Genomic DNA, 23,176 nt, shown 5'->3' with positions numbered 1-23,176 from the left:
AAAAGGGGCCCTTATTGGTGCAGTCGATACAATTGTAAATGCACATAAGGGCTCTGGAAAGCAACGCATCTAATGGGAGCCTCACACGTTTGCACTACGATTTGGCAGTCTGCATCGGAAGAAAGCACCGCAAAGCCTGGCCGGCGAAGGGCCACGTTTGCTCTTTTCTGGGAGCCTCCGAGAACTGCCGGCCTCCTAAGGATCCAGAGACGCGGGCCTCTGCTTCCGCTCCAGCCGCGCTCAGGACTGAGCCTCAGAGCTGGACGTCCTCTTTATCACTCAGAGACTTTGTAGGATTTCCCTGTTGGGAAGACTTCCTTCTGCATTTCCCCCACCGCCACCACCCCTCCCCCCACCGCCACCACCCCTCCCCCCACACCAACTCTGTATTTTGAAAAGTTCAAACTTTAGAAAAGTAGAAAGAAGAGTACGGTAAACTTCCGTGTACTCGCCGCTTAGGTTTGGCTGTTGTCAACATTTTGCCCTTTTTGCTTCTCTTTCTACATTTTTATTTGCCTTTTTCTCCTTACTTGCCCATTTCAAGGTTAATAGGCATCCGATTCCTCAATATTTCCTTCAGTATTTCCGTGTGGGGTGTGGCCGCTAATCTCTCCTTTGTAAAGATTCAGTTTCCTGCTGAAATTAGCAAATAACCTATCATGGTAATCATGGTGTGAATATCCTGTTCTCCGTTAACTTGTACCCAACAATTTCGGCATCCACTGATGGGCCTTACCCAGACCAGTTATTTAATTGGAATTGCCAAAGTGTGATTTTCTAATTCCATCATGTTGTCCATATTGACTGGCTGGTGGGCTTCGGAGAAAAGGGCTTTCCTTCATCACTTGACGATGGACTACATTTTATTCTATAAAGGCAGAGTAAATGTTTAATTACTTAAATACAAATATTTAGAGTATGGAACTGGCTTAATAGCCATCTATAATAATGTCAAATGAGTATTTTTCTCTCCTCTATCTTTTTTGAATATCTTCACAGACTTGTGGATATTTTTAAATCCAATATTTTACTCAATTTACAGTGATTCCTTTTTTTAAATTGAGATATAATTCACACACTCCTTTAAAATTTGGCCCTTGAAGGACATATTAACGATGCTGTGCAACTGTCACTGCGGTCGAATTTCAGAACATCGTCATCAGCCAGAAAGAAGCCCTGTGCTCACCGGCAGGCACTCCCAGTTTCCTCTCTCCCAGCCCCTGGAAACAGCTACCCTGTCAGTTCGTCCCCGTGGATTTGCCTGCTCTGGGCATTTCATGTAAACAGTCCTACAACGTGTAGCCTTTTGTGTCCATCTTCCTTTGCTTAGTGTGATGTTTTTAGGTTCATTTATGTTGTGGTATAATATCGGTGTTTCTTTCTCCTTTTTATGGCCAAAGAATATTCCATCGTATGGGATGCCGCATTCTGTTAATCTGTCCATCTGTGGATGGACACGACATTTCATAGGAATAATTTTCATGGCTTTTCCACTCCCATTAGGATTGCTTGGTTTAAACCAGGCAGGGTAAAATGGGGACCGGAGTGTGGTGACTGTACTTAGAGCTGTTGCTGCCCCCTCTGTATGTTGCAGTCTGATGCTCGCGTGCTACGCGGGACACCTAGATGTTGTGAAATATCTCCGAAGACATGGTGCATCCTGGGAGACCAGAGACCTTGGGGGCTGCACGGCTTTGCACTGGGCTGCGGACGGAGGCCACTGCAGTGTCATCGACTGGATGATAAAAGATGGCTGTGAGGTACGGGATCTTTCTTCTCAACCACACGTGTCATTAAGACCTTGCGGTGCCTATCCATGGGGTTTAGGAGAAGCAGAGCCTTATGTGGATGCCTTTGATTAGCTGAACTTAGAAATGCTACAGAAAGCTCTCTGACTTACCAGTAAGAAGGTTCCTGAAGCCCTGGGGAAAAAGGTCTTTATAGAGCTGATGTGATAGCTGAGGCTTCACATTGTCATGGAGGTTTGTCTTATTAGGACAAAAAGAAACTGCTGAATCCAGAGCTGGACAGGACGATGCTTCTGCTTATTTATGCCGGTGTCCCTTCGCTCATTATCTCTTCATTCAATCTGTCCACAAAGCTTTACCGATCACCGGCCGTGTACCAGTTGCTAGCTCAGGTCCTGGAGATAGGAGACATCAAGAACTCTTACAGCCATAGGGCTTCTTACTGCTCTTAGAATGAGACTATTTTTATTCGTGGTTTGCTTTAAAGATTAACCACTACAAAACCCCTTCCCAAGAGCAAACTGACCATATCACAAACAGAGCATTTCAGCTCCTTGTGCCTTTACCTTGAAGCGGGCGTGTGGGTAACCCTTCTGGTCTCATGTTATCAGACAGTGCAGATTGGACTTAGTGAATAGAACCTGTGTTGTTGGGCTTCTGTAGCTGTTTGAAGATGAGTCAACAGAATTAGCTCAATTATGGTAGTGGCTGATAACTTTGGAGAACTTTAGTTCAAGGCTTGAAAGAACTTAAATAAAAATTTCAAGGCATGGAAATAAGGAATGGTAAACAAAATGCTCTTCTAATTGAGATTGCCAGATGGTGCAGAGTATGGAGAAATTAAACTGATGACCTGGAAAATAAGCTCAAATTGAGAGGAGTCATGTCTCCTGGAAGATGTTAGCAGATTTGTTCTGGCTTGTCTCTGAAGTGTGACTGAAGGAAAGCCTTGCCTTTCGCAATTGTGGGGTCTCCCTGGTTGCCACTGCTGTCTGCAGAGGGCTGAAGAAAGGGCCTTTTGAAGGAAAAACCTCAGTAGCTAAGATAATTCTCTTTTATCACATTTTTTTTTTTCTCTTTTAGAAACATGCGTGAGAGGTGGGAAGGATTAGCATGTGCGCCTCAGTGGTGGGGCAGGGCCACATCTGTCCTGGGTGGTGATAAGAGCCGTGGTTGTCTTGTTTGCTTTATGATGAACTCTGCTCATGCTTTGGTCTCAGTAGAAGTCTGTAGTTAAAAATGAAGGTTGACCTTTGCTGAAACAAGGGCAGGTCTCTGCTGTGAGTATTTAAATTCTATAATTTTGGAAACATAAACTTTCTGGGCCTCAGATACGAGCATGTTTGTAGGTAAATTCTTTTTTAAAAAAAATTAAGATATAATGTATTATTTGGTTCAGGGGTACAGGTCTGTGAATCACCAGTCTTACACACTTCACAGCACTCACCATAGCGCATACCCTCCCCAGTGTCCATCCCCCAGCCACCCAGCCCTCCTAGTCCCCTCCCCTCCAGCAACCCTCAGTTTGTTTCCTGAGATTAAGAATCTCTTATCGTTTGTTTCCCTCCACAGTCCTATCTTATTTCATTGTTCCCTCCTTCCCCCCCATGGCCCCCCACCCTGCCTCTCAAATTCCTCATATCAGGGAGATCATATGATAATTGTCTTTCTCTGGTTGACTTATTTCGCTCAGCATAATACCCTCTAGTTCCATCCACATCGTTGCAGATGGCAAGAGTTCATTTCTTTTGATGGCTGCACAGTATTCCATTGTATATATGTACCACATCTTCTTTATCCATTCATCTGTTGATGGACATCTAGGTTCTTTCCATAGTTTGGCTATTGTGGACATTGCTGCTATGAACATTTGGGTGCACGTGTCCCTTTGGATCACTACTTTTGTATCTTTGGGGTAAATACCCAGTAGTGCGATTGCTGGGTCATAGGGTAGCTCTATTTCCAACTTTTTGAGGAACCTCCATGCTGTTTTCCAGAGTAGCTGCACCAGCTTGCATTCTGTTTGTGGGTAATTTTTTTCTTTTCCTGTAGCACTGGAGCTACAGGAATGTTACCACTAAAGATTTCTGTGAGGTTGGTTGGTGGCAGATCGTGGATGTCAACAGGAGTGCCTCCGTGTTCTCGGCAGAGGGGCCGCCCCGTGTTTGGGTGATGGTAGGAGGGGTCTGGGAGCCAAGCAGGGCACTGCGGCCACCATTCAAGAGTATCGCGATTTCCTACTGACAGTGACTGACTGGCATGGGAAACCATCTCTACGTTTAACGAGCCACGTGACCTTAGGAAAGGCGTTTGACTTCTTGGAGATTTGCTTTAATCACTGATAGACCAGCAATCAAAGCATCTACCCCATTTAACCCTCAGACCCAAAAGAGAAAATGGGGGTGAAAGTTCACGGAAGACTGCATAAAGCACCACGTAAAACGAGGCGATGATTTTATTATTTAAACACAATGGAGTCTGCTGCTCCGAGCTTATTTGTTATTTGCATGAGAAAGAACTGCAAATCCTGATGATGTTCAGGGGATAAGCTCCTCCCTACAAATAACCTGACCCGTCCCAGGGACTTTGTGGCAGTCCCTAGTTTGTTCCTGCATTCTGGTGTTTTACTGACATGTTCGAGTAATACTCCTGTAACAGAACTAGGGGCACGTGTGTGTGTGTGTGCGTGTGCACACACACCTATCGCCTTTGGTATCATTCTTGAGGGATTGGTGAGGTCTTCCCTGGAACGGGGGGAGGCAGTGCTCACATATTCTTATTCTAGAATAGTCTAGAATAAGAATATTCTAGACTATTCTAGACTATTCTAGAATAAGAATATTCTAGACTATTCTAGAATATAGAATTCTTATTCTAGACTATTCTAGAATATAGAACATAGAATTCTTATTCTAGAATTCTTTTACGTGACCCTGAGAGCTCCCAATCCCTGGATTACTGGGAAGTGGCCCTCTTATTACTAGTCAGATTGAGTTTGGAGAAGGTACTAGGTTGACCAACTCTCAGATTGGAATTTAGGTTGTAAATCTGGACGCTTTGTGTTGACTCCACCTGTAGTTCTCCTGCTTAAAGTTAATCCATGTTGATAAGTGTAACCGTATGTGTATATGTTACTGTCTTGTTCCAGAAAGGAGTTAAAGCTGCTTACAGAGACACTAATAAAGAAACAAAATAAACTTAAAAAAAAAAAAAAGGTGAGGAAAGTTAGTTGAGAAAATAAGGTATTAAAAAAAAGACTTTATTTATTTGAGAGAGAGCGCACCCACAACAGCGGTGGGGAGGGGGGCTGAACAGGGAGCTGGAGGCGGGGCTCAGTTGCAGGACCCCGAGATCGTGACCTGAGCCACTTAACCCACTGAACCCCCCAGGAGCTCCCATCTCTCAACCCTTTGAACAAAATGTAGATGCTGAAGTTGCCGGCAGGATGTCCTGGGTCTCTCAGCCCCTGTAAAGTCCTAACGCAGCTTGTCACCGCACGTGAACGCGAGTTAGCTCTGTTCCCTCGAGCCGTCCCAAGTCTCAGCCCTTACGGGCTCTCCAGCTCAGGGGCATTCGGGCAAGGAAACGTTCCTTTGTAAGTTCCTGATGGATATTTTTAAGGAAAAAGATGCTGGACTAAGAGCCGCTCTTCCTCTGGCGTAAAGGTAGATGCTGTGGACACGGGCTCAGGATGGACCCCCCTCATGAGAGTGTCCGCGGTGTCGGGAAACCGGAGCGTCGCGTCTGTGCTGATTGAAGCTGGAGCGGACGTGAACAGGAGAGATAAAGACGGAAAGACCCCACTCATGGTACGCCTCTCCTCCGAACGCAGCCTGGCTTTGCGGGATTAAGGTCAGAGCTGCTTCTAGAATTAGGCGATTCTTGTGAATTCAGCTCTGTATGAGCCCTGGGTTTTCACTGTCTGTATGTTCCCCGCTGGGCTGTTAATAAAGGCACGATAATGTCACCGCAATATTTTTGTTCTTTTTACAACTATTTCTTTAAGGATTACTAGGCCCGGTCCCCTGGGCCATTGTAGCAGCCTAAACCGATCCGTTCCAACAAAGAACACGCTGCTTTCCTGTGCTGGTCTGGCCTAGCATTTCTCCTGTCCTTGTAGTGCGGGGGAGGCAGACTCAGCCCCGGTTTCCTTGCACTCGGCATCACTGCAGAGCGAGAGCACACGCCTGTCGTGTGAAGTCACAGCGGCCCTGGCTGGCTCTGCCTTCTTGGGAAAGCCTCTGGCCGACTTCCCCGGGCCTGCCATGCATGGGGTCCACCCTGGCCGCCAGCCTCCTCCTCTGTGGGGAGGGCAGACTCGCTCACACCCCACTGTCATTGGTTTTTTAGGTGGCCGTGTTAAATAATCACGAGGAGTTAGTTCAGTTACTTCTCAACAAAGGGGCAGATGCAAGTGTGAGAAATGAGGTAAGGAACTCAATCTTTACCTAAAGCCTTTCCCCAGAGAAGAAAGAAAAAAAATATATATATATATATACACAGAGAGAATATTGTATTGCATATTATTGTATATAATTGTATTAATTGTATGTAATTGTATATTTTTATATATGTATAATTTTTGTTTTCCATTTCAGTTCGGCAAAGGTGTCCTAGAAATGGCCAGAGTTTTTGACAGACAGGTTGGGATGTTCTTTCTGATTCTCGAGCCTAACTTTGTGGTACTTTAAAGAACTGAGAACCTGGGATGACGTTCACCTGTTTTTGTTTATCCAGAACGTGGTCTCCTTATTAGAAGAAAGGAAAAGAACCCAAATGGCCAAGAAGTAGTCCGTCTGCTGACCGGGGCGCTACTGATTTCGAAAGCCCGAGTGAAACACAGTCAAAACGCAGCCTTCGAGCTAGAGACTAAATTCCGCATCTTTGGGGGCCATACATTTGTTTATTTATTTAGTTGAAAGATTTGGTGACTTTTGTAACGTACAACTGTTCCCACTTTGAAATACATCTTTTTTTTTTTTTTTTACCTAAGCGCGTGCGCCTGTGGTGTCCTCATTGGGCGTCTGCCGCGTGGGGATGTTTTCTTGCCCTCGTGCCTTTTGCAGTTAGACACGAAGCCAAATATTTATGTATTGGAGCTGCACAGACACGGACCCCCCGCTTCCCGCTCCTGCCCCCCGAGCTGTCCTCCGAGCTGGTCCAGGACCTTGTGGGAATTCTTCCCCTCATGTGTTTTCAATTACGGCCTCGGCTCTTGACTTCAGGCCTTCCAGGCCGTGTTGTCAGGCCGGTGTTCCCTTCTGGGGGGGACGCCCCGTGAAAAGGTTTCTCCTCAGCTGTTGGCCTCACATCAAAGTAAAAAAACAAAACAAAACAAACAAAATAAAAGCATTTCAAGACTCCGATTCCGTGCTGTTAGAGGAGTCTGGTGGAGGGTCAGTCTTTCTAGAACAGTCCTGTCTGAGCACGTGTTTGCATATCCTGATGACAAAGGGAGACCCAGCCTGCCGGCGCGCTGACGACTGTGCCAAAGAGAAGCATATTAAGTGAGCCTGCAGAGCAGAAGGGGTTTTGACACTGGGCACGCAGTTGGAAGGCGAGCAGGCATGAACCACAGCTAGGGCTGCCGGTTGGGAGCTTAGACACGCGTGTGCGGGAGCTTGAACTGGGCAGACACACGTGAACATGAGCCAAGTGAGCCGGCAGACCATGTGCCTCTTGCGTCTCCAGACAAGCGGGTTAACTCGGCCCCAGGAGAAGACTGGCCACAAAGGTCCGCACTGGAGTGGAATTTTCTCTGCCAGAAAAGCCCGATTAAAAGGTAATTAAAGCTCCAAAGCTCTGGGGGGAGGGCCACAAAGTGCAGTCGATTTTATTGATGTTGGCAATTCTCAGCTTTATTCCATACAGTTTCTAGAATGTCCAGCTCCAGAATTGGATCTGTGGGTCATAGATCATCCTCTCTTTACACATTTCATATGGGTCTCACCTTTTGTACAAATACATATTCCTTTATTTCTGCTCTAATCTTGATTATTTCCCTTCTTGCGTGTGGGGTTGGCTTAGTTTGTTGTTGATTCTCCAGTTCTTTAAGGTGTAAAGAGAGCTGGTGTATTCTGGATTTTTCAATTTTTTTGAGAGAGGCTTGGATGGCTATGTATTTCCCCCTTAGGACCACCTTTGCCATATTCATAGATTTTGGACCGAAGCGTCTTCATTCTCGATTTCCATGAATTGTTTGTAAGTTTCTTCTTTGATTTCCCGGTTGATCCAAACATTCTTAAGCATATTCCTTTAAATTTGCTAGATTAAATTTTTAAAATCTCTCTCAAAATCAGAGCGTAGTCATTACTTCCCACAGTCCTTCCCCCTCCCCCCACGGTCGATGTGGATCTTCACCTTCATTTCATGTCTCGGTCTGTTGTAGATCCCATTTACAAGCCCCATCTGTGGCAGGAGTACACGTCCCTTCTCGCCGACAAAATCCAGGCGACGTCGTCCCATCCTCCTGATGGGAGCCTTGGCCATACAATGGGGTGACTTTGGTCAATGAAATGGTAATGGAAATGGCTCCTGCCCCTCTGAGCGGAAGCTTTAAGAATCCCCACGTGTCTCTTCCTTCTGTCACAAGACCAGCCGTGACTCAGGTGGAGGCGCCCCCTCAGCCCGGGGCCCCGCAGAAAAGCCAGAGGTCACCTGCAGATGGGTGACTCATGAGAAACAATCCCCTTGTGGGGTAAGCCACGAAATTTTTTTTTTTAAAGATTTTATTTATTTATTTGACAGACAGAGATCACAAGTAGGCAAAGAGAGGAGGGGAAGCAGGCTCCCTGCTGAGCAGAGAGCCCGATGCGGGCCTCAATCCCAGGACCCTGAGATCATGACCTGAGCCGAAGGCAGGGGTTTCAACCCACTGAGCCACCCAGGCGCCCCATAAGCCGCTGGAATTTAAGAGTGGTTTGCGTTGCAGTCAAGGTAGCCAACCGTGAGCGCTGATGAGGTCTTGTGATAGGTTCGTGAGTTTAATTTTCCACAAATGACATTCACATCTCTCGAGTCCTGTGGTTTCCGGCATATTTAAAAACTCAGGAATAGGTGCTGAACCTTCTCAAATGTCTTTTCAGTGTCTCTGGTAATCCTAATATGACATATTTCCCGAAAACCTGTCAATTTGGTGACTTGAACGAGTAGATTTTAAAGTATTGAGTCCTGGGTTACGGGGCCGCGCCGGAGTCTGTACGTTCAGATGTGTTGTGTGTGTGCATTCCCTCTTCTTTCCTTAGTGAGATCAGTGATTTGACTTGTGTTTCAGTTTTCTCAAAGATGCAACCCATGGTCTGTTGCACTGTTAGGAACTGGAGTTTTACTTCGTGGCTTTATATGTAGTTTTACAGATAGTTCTGTGTACACAGAACTTTTTCACAGGCACTTTGAAAGAAGGCACATTCTGTATGTTTGAAGTATCTCCATTGGATACATATCCATTTTGATTATGTTAATTTTCTTTATTATGTTTATTTAGCCGGCATATAGTATGCTCTTAACTGGGGTCCTCCGGGTACTTATTTTTTGCCTACTTGTTTGACATGGGTCAAAGGTGTTAAGAACAAAGACCTTTTGTTACCATTCTGTATATCTGGTTTTCTTTGTATTTTCTGTAGTTCTTTATGAAGTTGGGTTCTGCTTTTCAAAAATCTATGAATTTCCACTACACTCAGATTTTCATTCTGAAGAAACCCGATATCCATGTTTCTACCCCCGCAGGCTTGCTTTTTTGAATTTCTCTCTTTTATAAAGTGAGTTTTCAAAGAGATTAATTTGGATAGGTTATACATTTACATTATTCAAGACAAGGCTCCAGTCCCCCTCCCCAACCCTTGACCCCCACTCTTGCGTATCTGAAAAGGCGTCTTCTTTCTTGTACTGTCATCTGACTGGCAGCACCTGCCCCCTGACCACCACTCTTTTTAGTTTCTTACAGACTGTTCCAGATCATCTTTGTGCCTCTGTAAATGGGGGAAGATACAGAGAAAGGGTTTCCGTTTCCCCATTTTTATGACATTGTCAGTAATGAACAAGACACATCTTTATGTTTATCTGGATACCATTTATTGGATATAATATTCTTAACAATGGCTTTCTCTACGGAAACAGGTGGTTACCTGTAGAACCCCAATATGAGAAATGTGTACAAAAGCAACAGACTGTAACGTAAAAGGAATGTGAAAAAAAAAAAACAACTTAGCAAATGGAAGCTTTATAAATGGACGAAGCACGAGGAACTGAAGGAACCGGTCTGTTTCGTAGCTGTAAGTGTACTGTGCTAAGTGGCTTGCAGCCAAGTGTTCAAGATGTTTTACTTAACAGTTGCCGCACATGCTCAAACCATGGATCTTCCCCACAACCTCCCAATTTGACCTGATAGAAGGCAAAACAGACCCATTAGCTCTGCCATTCCTTGTCCTGCCTTGGACTCTTAGAGGATTTTCTGTCTTTCCAATTTGATACTTTTTGTTTTTCTATCAGTGTTTGCTTGTAGACCACGGACATACGTTTCATTCTACTTCTTTGTGAAACTAAAAAGATCACAAGCTATTTATCATTTTGTCTGGATTTAAACTGCACTTAAATTGAGGACTGAATATATTATTTTCTGGAAGGAGACTCCCGGGGGTAGCATAAGACGTGTCTTTTGCAGATGATGTGGAAAATCAGGATGGGTTCCAGAATGTTCAACCTGGAAGAGCGGAATCCCGCTGAGAATCCCTTTCACTGTGTGGTAAATCTCTGGGCTCTCACTACCCGTTATTGAATGTTGTAACAATTTCATATGTAGTGTTTTGTCTCCTAGTTTTTCTCCTATGAAACAGGCTCTCGGGGCCGGACTTGTCAGCTGCCACTGCTGCCCCAGGAGCAGAGAGGGGGTTTCCATCCGCGTGCAGGTAAATACAAATGGCTTCTAGAAGCATCCTCACTGCACAGAAACGGATCTTAGCCTGGGGAAAACTGATCGTTCTTAGTGTGTAACTCGCATCATTATCGGAGTTTCCTAAAAGGTTTTAAGGGAATAGATGTGAACAGGAACTGTAGAGTGTAGAATAGGAACTGTGCCATGTGGGTAAACTGATCTTCTAGGGTGGGGGATGTGCCTGTGCGAGGGACGATGTTGGATTCAAAGCTGGGGCACAGCTGGTGGGCTTCCTCCGAGCCGCCACTCTGGAGAAGGGTGGGCTTCGGGCGTGCAGCGGCTGGGCTGGGGGGAGGGTAGTGACACGCCGCCACAGCCCATACCCACTTGGGCTGACCTACAGTAGCCCTGAAGGCAGAGACTTAAGTCACATGGCAGGGACATCGGCACTGGGTTTGCTGTGGAAAAGCGACTGGGCTCTGAGTGATAAGAGGCAAACAGATGTATTAGCCTCTGCTGTGTCCAGATGTGTATACGGGCCTGTTCCTGAGTCGTGGTGGGGGGAACGGGAAACTGTAGCAGCCCGGGGCAGCCTCTGAGGTGGTGGGGAGGGGAAAAGACGGCAGCTGCGGTGTCCCCCACCAGCCAGCCATCGTGTATGAAGTCAGACCTAGGGGTCAGCCCAGCATCGTGAGACTCCTGGAGAGGGCTGGTACCCTGCTTATCTGGGTCACTTGTGGCTACCTGGGGTCCTGCTGACAGCAGAGAGGAGAGAGCTCCAGAGCGAGTCTGCCCTGGGCCTGCTGCTTCCAGAACACCGAAGGGAGTCCTTCCTTGCAGAAGTTTTCAATGAAATCAGCCTCACGAGGAAAGCCCACCCAGGGGTCAGGTTGCGTGAGAAAGATCCAGTCCGGCTGCCCAGGCATCTTGCCCTTTTAGTTATTAGGGTCGCATTGGCTCAGAATGCTTAGTAAACATCAGCTGAGATGGCAGGAAGGCGCTCGGGCGTGCTAGCGGGCCCTGCACCAGGTTCTCTGCAGCACCGGGGAGATCACAGCTTGACACGGGTCAGAGCTTCTTGCTGTTTTTCTTTGAGGGGATGCAGTGATGGCATTGTACTGATTTGCCAGAGAACAATGTCCTGTGGTTTCAGCCTGAGAATTCGTAATAAAGTTAAGAAGGCATAAAAATGTCCCCTCTGAGACCAGTCAGGAGTATTTATGCTCATGTAGTTTAATTTGTTGCTTTTGTGGTTTCTGTGATGTCATCCCACATGTGTAAGCTGGAAAATTCACACTGGGAAGTGTAACCTCTGTATGCATATTTGGACAATGGAAAATGTTATGCATTGTTTCTCTTGGTTGCTACACATCTGATTCCATGTGTCAGGGAAACAAACTGTTACCAAAAAATTCAGGAGATAAACTTTTAAAGAGAATGCCTGGAAGATTAGCCCTAGACTTTCCGGTAAGTGGGGTCATGTAAGCGACAATGATAACAAGACAGGGGAAGGAAAGTGACAACCCTCAGGGTCTGCTTTGGGTCTAGGCACGTTAAATTTCTCAGTGATGGCCTTATAAACTCAAATCAACCCTTATTCATGCCTATAAAATGTTTAAAATATTAAAAATAGACTGCCATGGAAATAAAAGTATTGATTTTCTGTTTTGATCAGCTATAAGGCTATAAAAAGGGAGAGGTACACCTCCCCACTGCTTCCCCCCCTCCCCCCTCAAAAAATCCCTGGCTGTGGTTCTTTTCTTTAGTTATATTAAAATGGAACGTATGCTAAAATGCTTCATTTGACAGATTCTGTATCTTGGAAGTATTGTTCCCTTAATATCTATATTTGTCAAGGGATGTTAGGTTTAAACATGTTCGTACTCAAAAATAACTTGTACGGCTCTATAAATGCAATTTGGGCTGTAGAGAGAGGACTGTGTCATCAGCTGTAGCCCCTAAATGACCACCGATGACACGTGTCATCAGAAGATCACAGCGTTAACCTTTTTTAATACCAATCTATTCCTGGTTCTGAGATGGAAGCACAGGAATTCTAGCTAAGGGCAGACCAAAAAAAAAAAAAAAAAAAAGACAAAATTCATATCCTCTTCCTGACAATAGGAGGAGGGGCAAAATGACAGATCTAAGAATCTGGGCATCTGTAAAGACAATACCCACATAATGCACCATAAAAATTCTGTAAACTTTTCAACAGCATGTGTTTTGGCCTTGATACAGTTACCAAATGTACTATCAATTACAGTAATTCCGTAGGTATTCATCAGCAGTAATACTTTCTAACATGGCTTTGCCTTTTTAAGAAAATAGTAATTGCATGATACACAGACATACTCTCTAGGGGTTGGAATGTATCAGATCTGGGCTCCCTTTTGTGTGTTTGTGACACGGATTTATTTAGTTTATCCGTGATCATGAGTACTATGTTGCCTAGATACAGTGGGGAACGAGGGGCGAGTTAAATGCAGTCTTGTTTTCCAGAAGGCAAACTGATTCTTGGTATATTCCTGGTCTCTGTGCTTCAAGGCCCAGGCAAACTGCTGAAATGACCCCAGCTGAAGTCTTTATCATAAACCACTCAGTGAATTACAGAACTGTTGTCAACTGCTTTCGAGTGTGAAAAGGAGTCACATATGACCTGACTACAAGACAGAGGCATAATGGCATTTTACCTTGTCTGAGGATTTTTGTAATTTTCGTGCCATTAGTACAGGCAGCTTCAAGATCTCTTTGTGAAAACGTCTCCCCAGTCAGACATTTGAAGAGTACAAGGTTGAAGGAGCTGCTGCCCAAGACCACATTTCATGAATATTTAGGATTAAGAATCGATTTCCTTATCACATTCTGTGATGCTCAACAGGTAGGCTGCGAGTGTTAAAAAAAAAAAAAAAAGAATTCAGACCTTATGCTGAAAACATCTTTCAGAGAGTCCCACAGCCAAGCTGGGAACACAGAATGCCCCTGAAATAACTGACAAGTAACTTAAATGGATGGTAGACACAGCCTGCCACACGGCGTTCTGTTTGGTTGTAGTTTTTGTGGGCATAGGGAGTCTGCCTAATTTTTAATAAGCTGAATTTTGCAAGAAGAGATTTTTATCTACAATGTTGATTCACTAGATCTGGTTACTGGTTCACATCTGAAAATAGTTACGGTCCCATGGAAAGCCTCATCTATCTGTCCGAACACAGAATCATTGTATTACAGTTGAGAAGATAAGGTGGTAATTTGCTTAGCTCCAAGCAGTACCGGGGGGCTGGAGGCTTGGAGTGCCTGGGTGTAGCCTGCTTGCACAAACACCCCCCTTCCCTATCTAAACAGGGTGCTGAGGCCACAGCATCGTGGGAAGGACAGTGTTTCTGTAAAGCAATGGTCTTTGCCTGCTCTCCAAATGTACTCAAGGCCTGCAAACTCAAGGTCAAGTTTCTGCCTGGCCTTATGTTCCAGTCTCTGCCCTGGCTCAGGTTCTCTCCAGACCTTCCCGGCCAGAAGCCAGGGCCTCCCCTTCTATCCTGGACCTTCAAGGTGTGGCTGCTGGTGGGCTGAGGCCCAGGGGCTCCCTGAAAGCCCAGCCCAGCCTGGACACGAAGCCCCTGGCCCTGGGCTGAGATCATCGGGGGTTCCAGAGAATCACTCAAGGTTCTGCCTGGGGGCTCCTGAGCTGGGACTGTGCCATGACCACAGCCGTGGAGAGATTGTTGGAGAACCGTTCTGCCAATAAAGCCTCGATCGAAAAGACAACCTCCTGTCCAGAATCCCACGCAGCATGAGATTTCAAGTTCACTGAACTACTGAAAGCGCACAAGGCTTCCTTCCGTGGAAAACTCAGTGATGGTTAAAAAAAAAAAAATGCCTCCCACAGCGCACTGCACTGGAGCCAGCATCGGGCATAAATTAATAATTTACAAGTTCCTGAGCAAGTGTACAGAGCACCATAGCACAGCACCGACGGCAGTAGCTCGAGTTCGGAGAATACGGGTGTTTTAAACATTTTTCAAAAGATTCTAAAAGTTGGTACAAAAAAACGAACTCCAACTGGAGTCGAACGATAGTGCAAACTTCTGTCTTCGCTGTCGAGGAAAGGTGTCGACTTGCTTCTCACTTCGTGTAGGCGGTGGGGGGGGGCCTGGGCGCTTGGTGGGGGTGCTTGGGAGCGGGTCTGTGGCAAGAGAAAAGAAAACGAGATTGTAGGCGGAGCCCCCCGAAAGTGGTTTGCAGGTCCAGGGGCTCTTCTCCTGCCCTCTGCGGAGCCTTGGGGATCAGACCCCACTCCCCATGCTGAGGTCTTGGGACGGCCCTGGCGGGTGGCAGGCTTGCGGGGCCCCTAGGGGAGGCTGCTGGCGGCTTGTGCCAGCAGGCCCCTGGAGGAGCCTTCACCAGGGTGCCACCTCCTCTCTGCAAGGTGACTCCGGAACCGTGCCCCTCCTTAGAAAAACTGGGAGCCACGGAGGGCATGGAACCTTCTCTAGGAGCCACGTGAGAAAAAGCAAAACCTAGCTGAGACCCATTTTTGTGATGCATTTCACAGAACTCTCCATCACGGCTGTACATATCAGTACAGATGTCTCCATGGGAACAGTCCCTGAGCTACTAGGCATCTGGGACCCTGAGTGGTCCCCATCCCACGTGTGTCTACACTGATGGTGTGTCGTTTACTCCACAGCACGCCTGCAGTGACCTGATGAGCCCGTGTGTGTGTGGGGAGCAGAGCCGGGCATGTGGGAGCCCTTGGAAACGAATTCTTCTCCTTCGAGGGCAAGACCAACACCAGCTTGTGCCGGTGTCAGCGGCTGGCATAGGGGACGACCGGCCATGGCTTGGTGGCATTTAAAAAGAGAGCCTTCCCCTAATCTTGTCCGTGTAAAGCGATGCTTTTTCTTTTGAACTAGAAAAGTAACTTTTTAAGACTGGCATACGAACCACAGAGAAATAATTAGCATGCTCTGCCATCCTTCTGTATTTCCACGGTCGGGACTGAAACCACAGCTCTGCCCCCTTGACCGGCATTATCTCTGGGATTTATGAGGCCGCTTGTGCTCTCACAGGCTGAACATTTTTCCCAAAAGCTGTAATGACATCACGAATGTGTTTTCCGCATTGGAGATGCTGAATTATTGAGCCCAAGGGCCTGGCCAACCCCCTACCTTTGGTTCTTTGGTTCTCCTACACCAAGCTTCCTGCCAAGGGGGTATGCGTGTCAGAAGGGTGTTTTGGCTGCGGGTGTAGCCCTACCCGTGACGGGGAGGGAGGGGGGCCAACCTGTAGCCTTTGTCTGTTTCCAGGGTGTAAATCCTCTGGCTGCGTGAGCAGGGAGGGGCTGCCCGCTGGCCCCCTTCCCTGGCATTTGCACCATAACAGAAATAGCTGCTTGTAACCTCCAGAACATAGGTAACAGTAAAAGGTTAAAAAAAAAAAAAAAGGAGTTTTGAGTCTTTTATGTTTTTCACGTAACTTGTCTCATTAGGAGTTTATATAATAGTGGCTCAGTTTGACACCTAGTTGGCAAAATTCCTGGAAATGGGATAGCTCTCGAAAACCAGTGTGGGCCAGTCCCGGGTGACGAACCTCCCTGGGTCCCTTGTCCTCTGGGACAGGGTAAGCGATGACCGTGGCTGGGTGACAGTCGTGAAAGGGGATTCTCTTTGTTAGTTGGGTGGAGAAGCTCCCCGTCGTCCCAGGTATGCAGGAGCTAACCCCTCACCTCACCTCTCTCGTTCAGCTGTGACCACCACCCCCCAAACTCACCTCCTTGCTGGGGACCCCAGGGACGGGGCCGAGTTTATGAAGGTTTCCAGTGGTTTTGGGGGTACGATCTGCCTTCACGGGATCACACCCCTTGGGAGCTGTTCGTCTTCACCACGTTGGGGGGACAGGGCCTGGCTCACCTCAAGAGCCACAGGTTTCCCAAGCTCACGATGTAGTGCTACTTGATCTTGGTTTCTCTTGGGGACACTGGGGTGCTTACCAAGAGCCACTGGGCGATCCTGGGGATTACAGGCTTGTGAGTGCCTCATGCTAACGTTTCTGTCAGCTCGGGCAACTCTCTTACGCTGTTCCCGGGTACTGGGGGACAGGAAGCCCGGCCTTAGACCACGGGCCCATGTCCGGATGGGGCTGGGAAAGCACGGGTCAGTGTGGCTGCCGCACGTGGTTCTGGGGAGGGAGGGAGGGGCCGTTACACCGACCTGAGGGGCACCAGGCGGAGCCCAGCCTCCTGCTGTCCTGGGGCCCTGGCTGAGGCACTGGCGAGCCGGCTGGTCCTGCTCAAAGGATCTGCAGGCAGAGGCTTCTGAGGAGGGTTTGGCTTGCGAGTTCCCTGCAACAAACCACGAGACTGTGCGATCGCCCGTCTCTGTGAGCTGTGACCAGGCCCTCACCTCAGGGGCCGCCAGAGTCCCCTGCAACATGGCCGGAACCGGAGACCGGGGTCAGGGGTCAGGGGTCAGGGGCCGGGCTACACAGGTTTCACGTCTGGAGTCAACCTGCTGAACGTGTCCTCTCACCGTACAAGCCGTTGACCTTTGTTAATCTTCTCGCCAACATTTCTTCGAACATTTAAAAGATGTTTCAATAGCCTCACCTAGTTACAAAGGAGGGGCTCCAGAGGCCACCCTGGTCCCAGGCCTGGGGCGACAGTGTACACTGGAGTTTGGGGCCAATGCTACCTGGACGAGGTGAGCTTTCCTGTGCCTGCAAGCTTCCTTTCAATTTGTACAGACCTAAAACTGCGAGGCTGGTAAAAAATCTTAATTTTCCAGAATCGTGTAACAATTCATCCAGCCGCGAATGAATGTGCCAACACAAGTGATCATCTTCCCTCCACCACCGTGGTGTCCCTCTACCCCATGACAATCCAGATTGCTGAGTGAAATGCACTGAAATTCTTCTGCCAAAATACTTAATTCAAAGAATCACAAACTCTCACAGAACAAGACAATGAGGAGGAAAAACCTAAGAACGTGTTTTGAGGGACAGGCGTAACTCTCCAAGGGAGCTAATGGGAAGGTCAGACTGAGCAGAGCATGAACTTGGGAGTGACACTCTGAAGACCCGCGCTTTGGGACTGTGCCGGTCACTTGATGTGCCTAAACCTCAGTTTCTCTGTAAAATGGGGGACAAAAGCACCTATCTGAAAGCACTGTTACACAGACTACATAAAATGACGCGTGGGGGTGGGGGACGGGCACCTCGGGGAGGGGGGGGTCAGTCAGCGAAGCGCCTGCCTTTGGCTCAGGTCACGATCCCGGGGTTCTGGGATCGAGCCCCACATCGGGCTCCCTGCTCAGTGGGGAGTCTGCTTCTCCCTCTCCCTCTCTCTCCCTCTCTCTCTCAAATACATAAAATCTTAAAAAAAAAAAAAATGAAGGAAGCCCCCAGAACATAGATAATTATTAATACCATCAGCATTCCCTCATGCCACAAATTTTAAAATGCCTAGTGGACGTATGAGAAAAGCAAAAAACAGAATAGTAAAATCACAAGTCACTTGTTTTCAGGGGCCCCTTCCCCTGGCTACCTTGAGAAGAGGGGGTGTGGTGGGGGGACCTGGAGTGGGAGGTCAATTAAGTGTTGACCATGTTCTCTTCTTGGCCCACGGTGAACATAGGTGCCAAGACACCTTCTTCTCTGGTCTTTGGAGCCTAGAAGCACTCGCAAATGCACGGCAAGTCTGTAGGAAATGGTGCTAGAACCTCAAGGGAGACAGGATGTCCTAATAAGCAGATGACCTACTTCCCTGGCATAGGCTTACGATTCCATACTTCCAAGACCACTTAAGAGGATTTTGAAACACTTGACTTGAATTTCTCACAGTACTCACCCCACTAAAATTACATTTCCTCCGCAAATGGAGCTCAGTTGAAAGAATGCAAATGTGTATAATCACCGTTGAGCATATCTTTGTGAGCAGAGGAAGCAAGTCTGGAAACCACAGCTGTATGGAAAGTATGCCAAGTTGAAACAGCGAGCAACGGGCCACTGACCAAGGGACAGACTTCAAAGAGGCGTTTCTATACCAGTTTTTATTAAAGGAAACAAAATAGAGCAAATGCCTTAAGTAGGCAGAAGGACCATCTAACATGCCTACAAGGCTGCATACTGAGCGTGGGCTGTTTGGAGAGTCAGCCAGGCTCTGCACACACGGGGGTTACTTAGACTCTAAGTTGTAGAGAGGGGGTGCTAATAGGACCTTCCTCAGGAGGTTGATGTGAGGACAGAACCATTAACTGGAAAGCTCTCCACGCAGGTCCCAGCACACAGTGTCCAATGAGTTATGGGTAAGCTGTCTCACAGCTATTAGGAGCAAATTTACCATCTAAAGGTACCGCAATCCTACCAACAAACTTTGGGTAATAAACTATGGGAATAAATCAAACTCCATGTCCTAGAAGTTGGCGGAAAACTATGAGCAAGAGATTAGCCTGTGATGTAAAAATGAATGCACGTACCTATAAAACTGAAAAGCTTTGAGGTTTAAATGATTCATTCCTCAATGATACTGGTTTTGCTCCTAAGAATGAATAAGTATCTGGTCTTGGTAATAAAGATAATGTCATGTTTTTATTGCAGTGCTGGAGAAAAAGTGAGACCCCTGTTATAATGCATCATAATACATTAGGATTTATCACGGAAACTCAGGAGATAGTTAGCTTGGCCATTCATTCTAGTTTGTTGGGGACATCTGCAATTTATGTTCATGGCCCTGTTTAATTATTAATCACCACCTCTCTCAGCTATGTTCTAGTTTAAAGGATCAATTTTACGGTCACCACAGTGACCAAAGCCCAAACGGTGGAAATGTTGATCGAAAGTTCTGACCTCAAACCCTGGGATCCTCCAGACCCCGATCCACTGTGAACCGGTCACACTCACTGATGCTGCCTGGGTGAGATGTCTGCTTCCTGCCAGGCCCGAAGAGGCCCAGCAGAACAGCAGAGTTAGTGAAAGAGGAAGCATCCTCCCTTCTCAGATGTCAGGCATGGCGACAGGGAGCCAACATACAGGTGCGAGGAAGCCCGAGCTGCACGGGCCATGCCCTTGCAGAAGAGGTAGGGTTCCCACATGCCCTGTCAGGCACTACTTTTCCTGCTGCCTTTGCAAACCTCGGTTTCCAAGAAAAGTCCAACCTGGCCACAAAGCGTCATCAGAATGGAGTAGAGAAAGGACTCCTGGCCAGACTGTTCATACTCAATACATATTTCTGTAGACCCATTAAAATCAGGAATTCAGACTCCCATTTTTCTCCCTTTGCAACTTCCAGATATTAGAGGAAAATCGAGATATGCCATTAGGTAGAACTGTCCCCATTTGTCCATGTTCTGCTCATGTTTTAGTGGCAGCTACATATTTCAAGTTTTGAGAGGGTTGGGAATACAGTTTTAAATCTAAACAGAGTCCTCTACCTTGGCCCCCATCAACCGTTATCTACCTCTGAGTAAGCCACGGCCAATGCATCCTGCTTATCCAAGACCTCTCCGCAGGAAGAGGAGATGTTATCACAGGAAAATGCCAGTGATGCTGCAGACATCCCTGATGAGCTCATGCAGGGTCAGGGGACGCCATCAGCCTCCCTGTCCATCTCGGCTTCTCTCTGGCTCTGTGAGGAATATACGTCAAGAGCACGCCAAGGACAACCAGTTCTCAGGGAAATGCTGCAATTTCTTTTTATTCTTCCTTCAAAAAAGCAGAGGTCTCGACAAATTGGCTCTCTTAAAAGAACACACTTACACCTGTCTGTAAGATGACCTTGACCCTTCTTTCTGAGGCTACCTGAAAACAGTGCAGAAAATGCATATAAAGGAACAATGCTCCAACTTCAAGGAAAACTTACAACCCCAAAAAGGAGGTGAAGTATGCAGCAGGCCAGCAAGGACCCAAGAAAGGTCCTGGGATGCAGCAGATGTCTGCCATTGCCAATCTGACATTGGAGAGGGGAAAACACTTGCTTGAAGCAGGTGTGAGGGGCAAGCAGATGCCATGATATGTCCGGGCTGCGCAAGCAACCGCGTAGACAGGCCCAGCCATCTGTGCAGGCCTGGAGCAGGGCCAGGGCCCGCACAATCCATGCTGGGAGCAGGGAAGGCCAGACCCCTCTTCCCTCAGAGCCCTAAGCACTGGCCTGGCCTTTCCCTCAGCTGTCTTGTGACTGGATTTCCAGGAAGACCTGCCCACTAGGGAGGAATTGGACACCGTAGGGAAAGGAAGGCAAATGAAGAACCCATCCTGCAAGAATGTCTGTCTGTAGAAATGAAAAAGGGAGGCAGCAAAACTCAAATAAAACCATGAAAACCAAGGAAGAGAACAGCATTGAACACAGGGCTGTGAGGGTCCCAGCCGAGGGAGACGACAAGTTCCAGAGTACAACAAAGACCACAGCAAAGACCACAGTACAACAAAGACCACAGCAAAGACACAACATATGTACAAGTGGTGTCACTTAAGGGATCTGAGTGAAGACGGAAGAAACACCCACAATTATTTCGTAAAAACTTTCCTAACACAGAAAGGGTCAGATCCATGGATTACAAGGGCACCCTGTTTCCCCAGGAGAATGAATTTGACTCCTCAATAGTAAGATACAAGCTACGGAAATTACCGGACAGCAAAGAGACCAAATCATTTTACTTAAAAGGACAGAAAAAAAGCGCCAGCTTCTGATTTGTCCAGGGCAGATGGAGGAAGCCCACGTGTAAGAGTTCTGGGAAAAAAACATGTGACCTGTTAATTTTATATGCACGCTGTGGCTGAGAAGTGAACGTAACAGCCAAGTGTCTTTGAACATGCAGGAGTCAGGGAGTGTACCTCTGCGGGGCTCTCATGGAAGGTGGTACCATGGAATGTCATCAGCTAGCCAGGCAAGGAATGAATATGTGGCAAAAAGATCGTCCATGAGTGTCGAATCCTTTCAGTGTAGACCTGCATCAGTCCATACTGTGGTGTTCATGGCTACAGAAGAGAACATTACAAAGCATGGTAATGGAGACAGTACAGACCTAACCAGCTGGGAGGTGAATCTCCCATTTCTGGTTATATGGCAGGCTGGTTATTTTGACCTATTTTCTTTCTAAAACCACTGAAATTATTGGATATATATACATATATTTCCAATAATTATATCTGATAATATCATATATATACACATATATTTGTATATATACAATATTTTTTTTTGAAACAACAAAGAACTGCAAGATAGCAAGATATATCAGGTCCACATCTCACTGCAAGAAGCAGCCTGCAGAGCTGGGTATCTACTGTAGCTGAGAAGTCATTTGGCAAATTAGGGAAACCTAAGTTTTGGTTTTGATACACTTGTATGGTGAGAGAGACAGGAGTCCAATGTCAGCATCAGCCCAAGTTTAATAGGACACTATTCCCTTCCCTTCCCAACCTCTCCCCAATTAAGCTGGGCTCTACAAAGAACTAGAACTCCAGTAAGAATATTCTAGAAGTACTAGGAGACTGTAAGGAGAGTTCCCTTGGTGCTAGGCAGACCAATGGAGGAAAATAAAGCTCTAACCACAAACTGCCCTTGAGGACCTGAAGCTGAGATCACATCACGTCAGTGGCTCCATCAGATCAAGTCATTGAAAGGGGTCTCAAACTGGTACTGCTTCCAGGCACCAGGCAGAGGCCAAATACATTCTCTCTGAAGGGTCACACCTTCATCCTAGATCTCAACTTCCAGACGGCTTTCTAGATAATTTTCCAGAAAAATGAGCAGCTCAGTAAAAAATTACCAAGCACATAAAGAAGCAAGGAATTGTGAAACAGACCTCAGGAGTAATATACCGAAAGGTTTCGGATTGTGGAATTATTTGAACACATTTTCTGTGTTTAAGGAAATAAAATAAAAGTCAGCATATTGCAATAAGGAAAATTTCTAGAAATAAAAGGTAAATAAAACATAATTGCACCAAAAAGAACAAAATACTTAAGAATATGCTTAACCAAGGAGGTGAGACTATAAAACATGGATGAAAGAAATTGAAGATGACACAAACAAATGGGAAGATATTCCATGCTCATGGATTGGAAGAATTAATGTTATTAAGACATACATACTACCCAAAGGAATCTACAGATTCAATGCAATTCCTATCAAAATACCAAAAGCATTTTTCACAAATGAAAACAGATAATACTAAAATTTGTGTGGAACCACAGAAGGCCCCATTAGCCAAAGCAAATTTGAGAAAGATGTACAAAGCTGGAGGTATCACGAGCCTAGATTTTAAGATATACTACCAAGCTATAATAATCAAAATGATATTTTACTGGTACAAAAATGGACACATTGCTCAGTGGAATAGAACAGAGAGCCCAGAAATAGACACATGCTTATCTGGTGAATCTATGACCAAGGAGGCAAGAATATACAATGGGGAAATGAGTGTCTTTAGTAAATGGTGCTGGGAAAACTGGACTACTTTCTTACACTACACACAAAAATAAGCTCAAAATGGGTTATAGACTTAAATGTGAGACCTGAGATCATAAAACTCCTAGAAGATACCATAGGCAGTAATCCTTTTGACAT

The 23,176-nt window shown here is 46.5% G+C and overlaps 2 protein-coding genes across 2 annotated transcripts in view; one reads left to right on the top strand and one right to left on the bottom strand.

Moving 5' to 3' along the window:
- The window catches only part of FANK1 (fibronectin type III and ankyrin repeat domains 1), a 55,587-nt gene extending 45,653 nt beyond the window's left edge, over positions 1–9,934 (top strand). The window contains exons 7-12 of the mRNA XM_080822953.1: positions 1,595–1,760; positions 5,414–5,557; positions 6,099–6,176; positions 6,347–6,391; positions 6,486–7,530; positions 9,864–9,934. Coding sequence (XP_080679079.1) covers positions 1,595–1,760; positions 5,414–5,557; positions 6,099–6,176; positions 6,347–6,391; positions 6,486–6,539 — 487 coding nt within the window. The 3' untranslated portion in view covers positions 6,540–7,530; positions 9,864–9,934. The remainder of the gene's footprint in view (positions 1–1,594; positions 1,761–5,413; positions 5,558–6,098; positions 6,177–6,346; positions 6,392–6,485; positions 7,531–9,863) is intronic.
- Positions 9,935–14,736: 4,802 nt separating this feature from the next.
- ADAM12 (ADAM metallopeptidase domain 12) overlaps positions 14,737–23,176 on the bottom strand; it is a gene marked incomplete at its 3' end in the record, with an annotated part of 325,053 nt that continues 316,613 nt past the window's right edge. Inside the window, 2 exon segments of the mRNA XM_080822952.1 lie at positions 14,737–14,797; positions 16,824–16,954. Of these exon segments, the coding sequence (XP_080679078.1) occupies positions 14,737–14,797; positions 16,824–16,954 (192 nt within the window).

The sequence above is a fragment of the Martes martes genome (genome assembly GCF_963455335.1).
Source record: "Martes martes genome assembly, chromosome: 14".
Lineage (NCBI taxonomy): Eukaryota > Metazoa > Chordata > Mammalia > Carnivora > Mustelidae > Martes > Martes martes.
The sequence above is the reverse complement of the archived record's forward strand: the minus strand, read 5'-3'. Positions and strand labels throughout refer to the sequence as shown.